The 12,527-nt window shown below is 46.3% G+C and overlaps 1 protein-coding gene across 3 annotated transcripts in view; it reads right to left on the bottom strand.

Annotated features, from left to right (window-relative positions):
- Positions 1 to 431: 431 nt before the first annotated feature.
- Positions 432 to 12,527, bottom strand: part of LOC125046621 (golgin subfamily A member 6-like protein 6) — an 82,975-nt gene continuing 70,879 nt past the window's right edge. For all 3 annotated transcript variants that reach the window (XM_047644452.1, XM_047644453.1, XM_047644451.1), the window contains 6 exons: positions 6,225 to 6,394; positions 5,003 to 5,194; positions 4,420 to 4,560; positions 4,071 to 4,211; positions 3,469 to 3,774; positions 432 to 3,008 (listed from right to left, as the gene is read on the bottom strand). In XM_047644452.1, the coding sequence (XP_047500408.1) occupies positions 2,928 to 3,008; positions 3,469 to 3,774; positions 4,071 to 4,211; positions 4,420 to 4,560; positions 5,003 to 5,194; positions 6,225 to 6,394 (1,031 nt within the window). In that variant the 3' untranslated portion in view covers positions 432 to 2,927. The remainder of the gene's footprint in view (positions 3,009 to 3,468; positions 3,775 to 4,070; positions 4,212 to 4,419; positions 4,561 to 5,002; positions 5,195 to 6,224; positions 6,395 to 12,527) is intronic.

Here is a 12,527-nt window from a genome sequence, read left to right as displayed (position 1 = left end):
AAAGAGCTAGTGAGCATTTTCTTTTTCGTGATTTGCAGGGCAAAAATTATTTTCTCAGGGCAAATTTACCCTTCTCCCCCCTAACTCATAACATGAAGTGACGCCCCTGTTTGTATCGGAAGGGAATGTTATTACAGGCGAGAAAACAAGGAAATGGCTTGTTCACCAGGTAGTTTGTCCACACGTGACGTCATCTCTATGTGGACAGGCCTTTTGTAGCCCGAAATATACTTGTACCGTGCTGTATATTGTTCGTCTTTAATGTGATATTAAACTCGTATTGTGTGACCATTACGTAACATGAACTGAGAACTGTGTATTAGCTATAACAGGTACTTCAGTTACTTTTAATTCGAATACCTCATATTTCCCTCAATATTAGCCAATCAAGTCGCACTATCAATCAAAATGTGGATCATAGAAACAACACATTAATTTTGGACTACCATTTATTAAGCACTATAATGTGGAATGTACCGCAAATGCACAAACACAGATACAAACGTTGGTATGCAAAAATAGACATTCAATTAAGGTTACAGCAAAATTAAATGGCACTTTATTGAAACGAGGCAAATGTCAAAAATACAAAAATTATAGCCTTCATCCTCAAGAACTGTTCCACATTTTACAAGTGCCTTTTTTATGCTTTGCTACGAGGAGAGCTGAAAGGAAAGATTCCGTAAGCACGACTAGAAACATTAAAATAATCGTAAAGCAAAATACAAGTCTTCTTTTTTAATGGTATGGAGTTAAAGTGTGTGCACTTGGAAATTAAAACGATTTGTCTCCGTTTGTTTATATATGTATATAAAGTTAAGGACGTGAAAATGTCTCGTGGATGACTTCCTACTGGTCCTGTCTGGATAATGTCTACAAATCCCTCTATATCTATCTGGGCCAATGAACCCAGTTATAACTTAGGAGGAGGCACTGCCTTTTAAAATAAAACGTGAAAAAGAACCTTAAATTCTTATCATAAATCATACATTTTAAAAGTTGCTGTTTTTTTTCACTGAAAGCTGCTTACTTCAATCAAAATCATACTCAAGATGACGCTGTGATAATCTCTTAGATATCAAGGTGCAATTTATCACTTTTTCCATTTCAACTCTGGTGTGCGATTAAGTATCGTGCAGGTATCCTTACAAGATCCTGCTCCTCATCCTTCTCTCTTCTTCAAAAAGGTGTTGGGACAAAAAAGATGAATAAATCGTAGTGTTGACAAAGTTTAATGGACCCCAGCCAACTGTATACAATCTTACAATTTTCATGGAATGGATTGAACATCCGTATCTGGTTACTGGAACTTCTTTGAGAAGCCAATGGATGTCGAATATAAATTAGGGGAATTAAATGAAAGGATTACAGTAACCAGATCAGGCATTCAATCATAGGAACACGAAAAAGAAAAAACATACAGAAAATCATATCCACATTTCAACTGTGAACCTTGGAAATTTCGTTTTTTATTTTATCAATTCATTGCTGGGATTCAGTTGTTTGGACACCAGTACTTTGATAAGCATTACAGTCGGTGCTGGATCTGGAGCGCCACCTTTACACTACATACATTCCTTAAGATTCTATCCAAATAAAAGTTTTAAAGGTTTGCAAAAAGCATTCAAATTTGATTCACTCACTTGGAACTAACTAAAATTGCCTTTTTTTTTACATAATGTACAAAGATGAAAACTGAAAAGTGTATTCGTAATGATAGAAGGCAGTCTTAGAATACAACATTTCCAGTTTTAATCTAGGCTAGAAAAATCCTTAAAAACTAAAGACAGATCACAAGACTCTTAATATTAAATGTTAAATTGAGAATATCACTGGATATTGGAAACAGTTGGGAAGTCAGGGACACTGATATTACAATTAATAACTATTGCAGGAGCGCCAAGGATGTGATTGCCACAAAAAAATAAAATGAAATATAGATATATGTATATATAGCAGAAGGCAGTGTGGACAGGTTTAGGAAGAAGAAAATATCCTTACTGGGATGAAGGGACTTTAAGGAGTTACCGAGACAGAAACAAACAAGGGGGCAAGGTTGTTTTAAAAGGACAACTACTGCATTGTTTAATAGGGTTTAACTTCAACCAAGTCCTCCGGTCACCAAGATTCACCCACTCATCCAGTACCCTGCACACACTTATGTATGAGTATATTAATCACTTGATAATCTATGTTCTCTACATCGTTAATGCCTACTCCTGTTGGTCAGTGCACTGTCAACAATCATACAGGATCAGAAAGACAAAGGTGACAGGCACGTCCAAAATTATAAAACTGGCAGTAAGAGGCATTATCATCTATAATATTAACCTTAATATTACCTATCACTCGTAACCCAGCAGTAAATATCGAGACATTAATGTTCAAAGCTGAGCATATGCATCATTTACAAGCTAACATCATCGCATGTGGCATTACAGCAGATTCATTAGGAATCTCCACCAGAAGGCAAATTAGATATGGGGCGATTAGCTTCAAGGGGAACATCGAATGAGTGGGACGCCGGGAGACAGCACCGACACCCGCCTACGTCTTTGGGGGGGAGGAGTGGACGCTGCGACGGGTGCACGCGTCCGGCCGCCCCGCCCCCAGCGCCAGCGGGGTCTGTGCCTCGTTTCCCGGTAACCCACTGTCCTAATTTCTACTAAAAATGGGCAACACTAGGATTGTGATTGGATGGGCGGGGACAGATTAACAGTATAGCCAGCGTTTTTTTTCTCCTGACTCTTACAAAGAAACCCTTACGGGCCCTTCTTCCAGGCAAGGTTTGGCCCCCACTAGTTATGACAGGTTCTGTTGCTTGTAGAATCTGGGTGAATAATGTAAATCAGTGGGTGAGCCTAGTGGGATCTCTCTGGGGCCGAATGGGTGGGTGGGTGAGAGGGTTGGCAAGGTTAATTAGTTAATTAACCGGATGAGGCGGTCTCGTGCTTCTCGGCGGCCATGAGACGCTCCTTGTTAGCACGGACTAGCTCAGCTCGGCGATCCTGCAAAAGAAATTGAGAGGTAGTTAGTTCATGATGTCTTTGGTTACGTCGCTAACAAGGCGGAACTTTTGGCCTAGTTGAACAGAAAAAAATAAAAAAGGAGTAAAAGTTTGCAGCAGCCGAAAATAGGAAAGGATGTTTAAAAAGGACAACAAAAAGCCAGTTTAAAAAGGCCACAAGTAAAATGGAGACAGTACATTTTAAAAATTTCCGAGACGTTTAAAAAATCTCGTGATTGTGCTTCCCTGTAGTTTAAAAATACGAAAATAAATCTTTATACAGACTCAAAACGACAAACTAAAGCAAACCAAAACTAATAAAAATCCGAATCAGAACTCATGAAAAGGAGAGGAAAGGAAAAGATACGAAGCCATCCGCCGCTGAAGCCCCTCGACCTCGCCCGTGGCAGGCAGCCGGATGCAGCCAACGAGCGCCCTCCGGCCCGCTTTGGCACACTCACTTGTTCCTCCTTGGCCTTCTTCGCCTTCTCCGCCAACTCCATCCGGTTCTTGTCGGCGATCTCCAGCTTCTGTTCCAGCTTCTCCGCGGTCTTCTTCTTGAGCTCCTCCTCCTCCTTGGCCTTGTTCTCGTGCGCCTGCTCGATCTTCTCGCTCACCGACTTCGTGTGCTCCTGCCTCTTGGCCTCCTTCTCCTGCGAGATCTTCCGCAGGCGCTCCTCCTTGGCCGCCACCTCCTGCTCGCGCTGCTTCAGCACCTCCTCGGCCTTCTTGTTAACCAGCTCTTGGGCCTCATTGATTTTATTGGACTGGATTTAGTGGGGCAAGAAACAAAACGGGGGGAAATGAAAACTTCGGGGGTCTCCACACAACATAGGTATGAAAAGGAAAGAATAAAATTTAAACCAAAACAAAAAGTTTAAATGAACTAAATAAAATCAGGATTTATGGAATGCCGAAGCAATAAAAAAAAAACTCAGAAAAATGAAGAAAAAAATTTATATCATAAGAAAAAGTGCTTGCTTTATTTAAAAATACCCTAATCTAACCTAACCTTTTCGGAAACAAAAACATCGCAGAAGCCTCACGAAGCCTCAATACATACGTGTTCCCGGAGAGTTTCGAGCTTCTTCATGATCTCTGTCTCGCGGTTGGCCTCTGCGATCTCGAGCTTGGCCTGAATTCGCTCCTCCAGCTGCCGGATGGCTTCCTCGTGACCCAGACGCACCTTCTGGGCGTACTCCTCCTGCGGGGGCGAGAGGACGTTGTATTAGGGGGGTGGGGTGGGGTGGGGTGGGGTGGGGTGAATCTCAGACCGGGCCAAGGGAAATCCAATTATAAGATCAATTAAAAGTTTGGTCGATTTCCGCCGTGCCGTGGCCGTTCCGATTAAAACAAGACAACAAATTAATGTTCGCTGCTCCGCAATTCTTCCAGATCAGCTTGGTACTTACGTGGTCCTTCAGCTTCTCGAGCATCTTGCCCATGTTCTCGTTCCTGTTCTCCTCGGCGGAGCGGAGCTTGTCCTCGATGGTCTGGCGCAGCTCGTCTGTCTGTGCGTCCAGCTGTTTGCGCACGCTCTCCACGTTGTTCAGCTGCGGGGCAGAAACGGTTGCAATTACTGGTACAAGACGGGAACGAGGTTATGAAATAAACGAAACGGGGGATATATTATAAAAGAACAGGGTTTTCTTGTCGTGGTTATAATTACTGTCAGGATGATGATGGTACGACTATCTTGTCGGAAGAAGATAATATGATTATCGATACATAGGGGAAACGCGGGGATAATTAATTGCAAGATGGGGATGTAGATATCATCACTGCCAAACGAGGGGTAGAGCATAAATGCTAATGTCATTTTACTTTGGGGAATTAGCTTGTGGACATGTAACTCTTCTGGATAGGAATATTACCATAAAATATAAAAACGTTAAAAATCACTCTCTCACTCCATATACATATAAAATATACAAAAATATACAAAAAAAAAAAAAAAAAAAATCAAAGGAACAAACAGTCGTCCTCGACACTCACATGGTCCGAGATCTTGGCGCGGAGGCCGTTGAGGTAAGCCTCGCGGTTGCTGGAGGTGGTGTCAAGCTTGTCCTCGAGGGCGGTCTGGGTGGCGGCGATGAAGGCGGCGTTGGTCTCCTCTCTCTTGCGGCTCGCCTCCTCCAGGCGGGTCAGGCGCTCGCCCACGCTAGCCAGGCGGGAGGCCTCCATCGACTGCGGGGAGGGACATGGAGTTGAGAATCAGGGAGGAGGGAAATTACGATAAAGATTACGATTAGAGAGACAGAGGGGAAGGGAGGGAGAAAAGGGAAGAAATGGGGAGATGAGGGGATTGGGGGGAAGAAGGGATGCTCCCGTGGAGTGGGGGAGAGTAAGGAGTAGTTAAGAATGTGAGGAAAGGAAAATAAAGTTAAAAATAACGATTAGACAGAGGTGGAGGGAAGAGGAAGGAAGGAAGGAAGGAAGGAAGGAAGGAAGGAAGGAAGGAAGGGAGGTAGGGGTGGGAGTGACAGAAAGAGAGAAGATGGGTGACTGCCATCGACTACAGAACAAATGAACGAATGGAAGAAAAAATATACGAAACGGAGACAGTGAGAGAGAGAGAGAGAGAGAGAGAGAGAGAGAGAGAGAGAGAGAGAGAGAGAGAGAGAGAGAGAGAGAGAGAGAGAGAGAGAGAATGCCGAGATAATTCCATCCTCTGTCAGTTAAAAAACGAGGGGAAAGTAATGAAGAAGGGAGGTGCGGTGGAAGAAGAGAAAAAAATGAAAACAGAACGAGAGAAAACAGCCGCTCTTTTTGATAACGGTAAAAAAAAATATCAAAGATCTGAAAACGTTTGCGCAATTATGCCAAGAGTAAACGTAGTCAAAATCCCTCTGTTGGTTTGTGACAAACAAGGCCTCAATCATTTAAACAAACCCAGCGTGGTCTCGATTCTTGGCCGAAACACAAAGGAAAACGTAGAGCAAGAAGAGAGAGAGAGAGAGGGAGAGAGAGGAGGGAGAGAGAGAGGGAGAGAGAGGAGGGAGAGAGAGGAGGGAGAGAGAGGAGGGAGAGAGAGGAGGGAGAGAGAGGAGGGAGAGAGAGGAGGGAGAGAGAGGAGGGAGAGAGAGGAGGGAGAGAGAGGAGGGAGAGAGAGGAGGGAGAAAAGAGGAGAAAGAAAAAAGTGAGCAAGAGAAGAAAAAAAGACCCCCCCCCAAAAAAAAAAAAAACACCATCCCAACAACTTCGCACGTAGGCCTACCTTCCTGCGCTCCTCAGCCTGCAGGAGCTTCTGGGTGATCTCCTCGGCCGTCATGCTCTTGGGCCTGGGGGAGGTGGTGGTGGGGGTGGGCTTGTCGGCGGAGGGCTCGGCCAGAATCACTTCGTAGCACATGCCGCCGCGGGACTTCTCTTCGCACCTGATCTCGGTGGCTGTTGGGGGAGAGAGAAAAAAGGGAGGTTAAAGGTCATTTCTGGCAAAGCGGAGACGCGTTGACTTCATTCTTTCTATGGCGGGGGTGGGGTGGGAAATATTTTTTTCCCCATTTTCTCTTTTTTTATTATCTTATTGAACAAATGGGTTTTCGTTGAATAACTTTTTTTTTTTGTTGTAATACTGTTGTTCATTGTTGCTATCATTTGTTCACCGAGTCACTGTTCGGTGAGCTTAGCAGCTGTGCTCGTCGACAAGACATTTGTTGACTTGGTGAAAACAGAACATGCATTGCACAAACAAGACCTTCACAGACTGAATCCATACCTTCTTCCACTGCAATCAGAGGAAAAGAAAACAAAAACCAGTCCCCTATCATCATACACCTAAAAATACAACAACAACAACAACAACAACAACAGCAACAGCAACAACGACCTGCATTCTCGAAAGCCCTCTCGACGCCCACTCCGCCGCCCGCCCGCCCGCCCACTCCGCCCACCCTCGCAAGGTCAGGGCGTCGTCCCTTCATCTCGAATTCTACGCCAGAGTCTCCGCTACCACAGAACCCACTCTCATTTTTCTCTTTTTTTCCCTCTTTTTCTTTTTTTATTATGGTAATATTGCTCGATGTGGTCAAGACTTGCATTCGGAATGAAGACGGAACTAAACGGCTGAGAGAAGGAAAAAATAAAAACTGGAAAACATTGATAAAAAATACCAAAATTACATAAATCATGGGAGGCTAAGCTGTTCACCCCCCACGTCGACAAACAGGAAAAAAGGAAACAAACCTACAAAATACAAACAAACAAACAAACAAAATAAAATAAAACCATCTACTGCAACCATTTCCCCAGATTCCAACCAAAACAAGGAAAACAACGAAACAACGCAAAGAACGTCTCGAGTAGAAAAAAAAAGCTACTGTCATTTCCTTCATCTACTCCCCCTCCCACCCCCTTTCCTCCCCTCCCCTCCCCTCCCTCCGGCTCTGCGGTAAACACTGCAGTAGTACTTGCGTTAAAACCAACGGAATAATCCACCAAGCAAGGGAGTAATAAAAAGAAGTAAAAGGAAGGAGGATAAGCGATCTTTATCACTCCCAAATTCGTCTGAGGGCGGCGAATCTCGGGGGGGGGGGGGGGGAGAGAGAGAGAGAGAGAGAGAGAGAGAGAGAGAGAGAGAGAGAGAGAGAGAGAGGGGGGAGAGAGAGAGGGAGAGAGGGGGGAGAGAGAGGGAGAGAGAGGGAGAGAGAGAGAGAGGGAGAGGGAGCATGTCACACTAAAAGGGAATTTAAAAAATATACATATATATATATATATATATATATATATATATTAGTTCTATTACGAGATTCCTCTATCGACCGATCTACGGAAGACGTCGATTGGGTCATGTAAAACAAACTCGAAAAAATTGTGGATTCCGATTCGTAAACTTCGTGGGAGTTCTCTCTGGTTTAGTTCTTTTGTATAATGTCGAAATTGAAAGCGAGGGAATTAAATTTTGGGGAGAGTAAGAGGGAGGGAGGGGATGAAGGAGGGTGAAGAAGAAGAGAAAGAGAGAGAAAGAGAGAAAGGGAAAAGAAAAACGAGAAGACAAGAAAAGCGAACGAGAAAGAGCGCCTGGGTCACTCAAGGTCAAGCCCACGGAGCAAGCGCGGCCCGAGCATAGCTGAGGTCATGAATTATTAATCCCTTGTAACTTGGGCAGAGTCCTCCCCCCCCCTCCCCCTTCCCCTCCAGACAGTGAGAACAACCCACATTCACGCAGACGATTGTCTTTTACTCTTTTACACAGACACAGCACTAAATACGGAGCGGAGGGCGGGACGACGCAGGTGCAAGGGCAACGGGCCGGCGCCCATCGCAACAGGAAATTAGATTACGTGATTGAGTTTGCGGGTAAACACGAGCTGGAATAGTTGGGGGTTATGCATCATATTGTTACAGTAATGAAAAGACATGTCACAAAAATATCTAAAAAATGCGGAGAGTGAAGAGGGGAGAGGGGAGAGTGGAAGAGAGAGAGAGAGGGAGAGGGAGAGAGAGAGAGAGAGAGAGAGAGAGAGAGAGAGAGAGAGAGAGAGAGAGAGAGAGAGAGAGAGAGAGAGGGGGAGAGGGGAGAGAGAGAAAGAAAAGAAAGGGCAACGTCTGTTAATCTATCGTCGGAACCGTTTAAGAGAATTGGATAAAAGAGAAAAGACGCCCTTTCTCAGTTCTACCATCTATCAAATTCTTCAGACCGAGGAACCATTCCGACGAAAGAGGAAGAACTACATAAAAATCAACTATTCCAACTTTTATTCCTCCTCTCTCAATTCGTCCATCCATCCTTCTCTCTCTTCTATCCAAACTTCTTTCTTCTTTCCATTCCCCTCTTTCTCTCAATAATGCGATTTGTCACCTAGACACTCGCTTTGTCGCGACAGTCTAATACGTCGGTTAACTGACGACCTCCACTTGTCTAAAGTTCATTGCACTGAAGAGGGACTGGAGAGCGGAGGAGAGGAAGGAGAGAGAGAGGGGAGGGAGGGGAAGGGATTAAGAGGAGGGAAAATGAAAGAGGGAAAAGGATTATTATATTATATTATATATATATGAGAGAGAGAGGAAACATGATAAAGAGGAAATAATAACAAAAAGGGAGTAAGTGGAGGAAAAAGAAGCCGAAAGAGAACGAGTAGATCAACGTAAACTCAGAGCCTCCCCCCTTCCCCTTACAGACAAGCAAGCAAGTCCTCGCCCTCCCCCTCCCCCTCCCCCTCCCCCTCCCCCTCTTGCCCTTTGTACCCTGCAAAACCCTAATGAAAACGATTCCTCCATCCCCTGATCCCTGATCCCCTCGGCAGGCCCAAACCCTGACCAGCAAACGGCGGATAATCCAATCGCCTTCCAATCGCGCCCACATTCACCGCAACCGAATCCCCAATCCGCGGAAATCACGTCCATCCACAATCAGACACAAACCCCCGCGTGACCCACGTCCACCTCATCCCCATCCCATTCACCTCATCCATCCTAGATCCAGCTCTCCATCCACCCGTGGCATCCGTGGCATCCACCTCATCCACCTCTCCGACCACCACAGCCGCCGCCACCTGCAATGCGACAGGGCGGCCGACCAACTTGAAGTCGGTGGGCGGGGAGCGAGCGAGAGCGAGGTTTCACGGTGCCGCGCAGTGCCACTCAATACTCGCGGCGAACGGCAGTAGTGCCTGACCCTCCCCGCGGCCGTTCTCTAGCGGGTACTAAGGGAAAATTCGGAGAACGGATCCTGGGTCTATGCACTGAAGATGAGGGTAAAAGGCCTTTCACAAATTAGAAATCAAAATAAGCAGAATCGCATAACCCAAAGCCCTAGACAGACAGTGCCAGCGCCAAGACCGGGCAATAGGCGCAGTGCCAGTCCTTCAGCTGACACACTCGAACAAGACGTGCTGAAGTGGGGAAGGCGTGTGTAAGGGAGAATGTGGGGGGTGGGGGTGGGGTGAGGCGGGAGGGGGTAAATGGGGGAGGAAGGAGGAGGGGAGGGAAGAGGGAGGAACAGTATGGGGGGGAGGGAGAATGGTGGAAAGGAAGGGGTAGGTGAAAATGGGAGAGGGAGAGAGAGAGAGAGAGAGAGAGAGAGAGAGAGAGAGAGAGAGAGAGAGATGGCAGGGGGATGGGGGAGTAAGAGCTATTATTCCAAGCCATTACTCACTGTTCTTCACGCTATTTTTCGCACGAAATGACCAATTCATTCTCCAGCCGGGCGGAAGTAACGAGGCCTCCCTCCCCGTATTCTTCGAACACGGGAGGGCGGGGGGGAGGGGGGGGAGGGGGGAGGAGGAGGAAGGGATGGATAGAGGAATGAAGGTGAGACAGATAGAGGGCTGGGGGAGAGAGGGATGAGAGGGACGAGGATAAAATCGATGGATCAAGAAAAACGAGAAGACGGTGTGAGAGCGGAATTTACAGAATGAATCGCTCAGCAGACTCTAGTCATGAATAACTTCCCATCAATGATATAACCTCTAAAGAATGGAAAGAAAAATAAACAAAAAAATACGGCAATGCAAAATAAACCAATGAACAGCACCACAATAAAACAAGAGGCAGAAAAAAATAAAACCGACATCTTTTAACATCGTGAGAGGCGAGCTCGTAGGCCCAGTGACGTCATGGCGGCGGAGCGAGCGAGCGAGCGAGCGGCGGCGGCGGCGGCGAGGGGATGCCTCGGCGCCTCCCCTCGCTCGCCTCCTTCCCTTCCCTTCCCTCCCCTCCCCTCCCCTCCCCTCCCCTCCCCTCCGGCCGAGCCAATGCCCCTCGGCGGTGGCTGACCTTGGCTGACCAGACATGCTCTCTCTCTCTCTCTCTCTCTCTCTCTCTCTCTCTCTCTCTCTCTCTCTCTTATTGCTCCCCCTTTCCTTTCCTTTCACTTTCTCTTATCCATTGATCGAAACGGAAATAATCCTTCTCCCTGCCTGCTAATCCCTGCTTTCAGAGCTTCCCACTTAATGAACGCGAACAATGACAAAAATCCCGCCCTCTTCCTATTCCTCCCCCCACCACCTCTTCTTCTTCTTCTTCTCCTTCTTCTCCCATTTCCCTTTCTTCTCTTACAGCAATGCACAATAAAAACACAAAACAGACCAAGAAAAAAAATAGAAAAAAAAAGAGAGAGAGAAAACGGGCAAATACACAGGACGCATCTTCCCCACAGTTAAACAGCGGAGGGTCTAAGTTAGGCTCTCGCACCGGCGGCTCGGAATAATGCAGAACCGTGCTGAATCCAGGTTTATTTATCCTGCGTTCCCCCCCCCCCCCTTTTGGTGGTGGTGGTGGTGTTGGTGGTGGTGGTGATGGTGGTGGTGTGTGTGGTGTGTGTGTGTGGGGGGGGGGGGGGGGCACTGAGCGAAATTTCTTTGTGTGTGTTGGTGGCGAAAAAAAGGGAATTAGGAGGGAGAGAAGAGGTGGTGGTGGTGGGGTGGGGGGATGGGGAGGAGGAGGAGGAGGAAGAGGAGGAGGAGGAGGAAGGAGTGTGGTGGTAAGAAGGAAGATCAGAAATAGGAGAAAGAAGATTTGAGGAAAGGAGGAGGGTTAGGAGAGAGAGGCCAAGAGGACAAAAAGTAGACAGCAAATATGAAAATAAAGAGAACAGAAAAAATCCTAATAAAGAAAATGGATAAAGGGGTGAAACAGAGAGAGAGAGAGAGAGAGAGAGAGAGAGAGAGAGAGAGAGAGAGAGAGAGAGAGAGAGAGAGACAGAGAGAGAGAGAGAGAGAGAGAGAGAGAGAGAGAGAGAGAGAGAGAGAGAGAGAGAGAGAGAGGAGAGAGAGAGAGAAACACCGATAATGCAATATGTCACAGCGACAATGGCAAACATATCGCGCTTTAACCGAGGGACATTAAATTCTCTCTGAAACAGGAGGGAAAATTGGAAGGAAGGAAGGAAGGTAGGAGAGGGGAATAAACCAAGGGAAGAGAGAAAAAAAAAAAGACTAGGTAAGAAGGGGGTGAGGGAGATGAGAAAGATGATGAAAACGGGCAAATAGGAATTCAAGGGAAAAAGCAAAACATTCCGATAGATTGAAGAAAACGGGAAGCAGGAGGAGGAGGAGAAGGCGAAAGTAAAAACAAGAGCGAAGAAGAGCAAGAAGAGCAGAAAACGAAATGAGAAAACAAGAATATGAAGGGGGTGAGGGCAGGGAGAGGAGGAGGAGGAGAAAAAGCGAGAACGAGACGAGGAAGACATTAGGAAAGCGAGTAATCCCGTCGCTGCTATAAGTTACCAGAATGAATGTTACGACCCTCGAATACTTACGGGAAACAAACAACCGCTAAGGAGGAAAGGAGAGGAAGGAGAAAGAGTGAGGGGGGGGGGGGTAGACATATATAGAAGGGAGAAATCAGGAGAGGAAAAAAAAACAGTAAAGACAGAGAGAGGATGAGAGACAGAGAGAGAGAGAGAGAGAGAGAGAGAGAGAGAGAGAGAGAGAGAGAGAGAGAGAAGAGAGCGAGCGAGAGAAAGAACCAGCAAGAGAAAGAACTAGCGAGATAAAGAACCAGCGAGAGAAAGACAGACACAGAAAGGGAGAGAAGACCCTTAAAAAAACAGGCGGAGGGTCAAAGCACTCCATCAAGTCGA

The sequence above is a fragment of the Penaeus chinensis genome, chromosome 39 (assembly GCF_019202785.1).
Source record: "Penaeus chinensis breed Huanghai No. 1 chromosome 39, ASM1920278v2, whole genome shotgun sequence".
In the NCBI taxonomy this organism is placed as follows: domain Eukaryota; kingdom Metazoa; phylum Arthropoda; class Malacostraca; order Decapoda; family Penaeidae; genus Penaeus; species Penaeus chinensis.
This window is presented reverse-complemented; position numbering and strand designations above follow the sequence as displayed.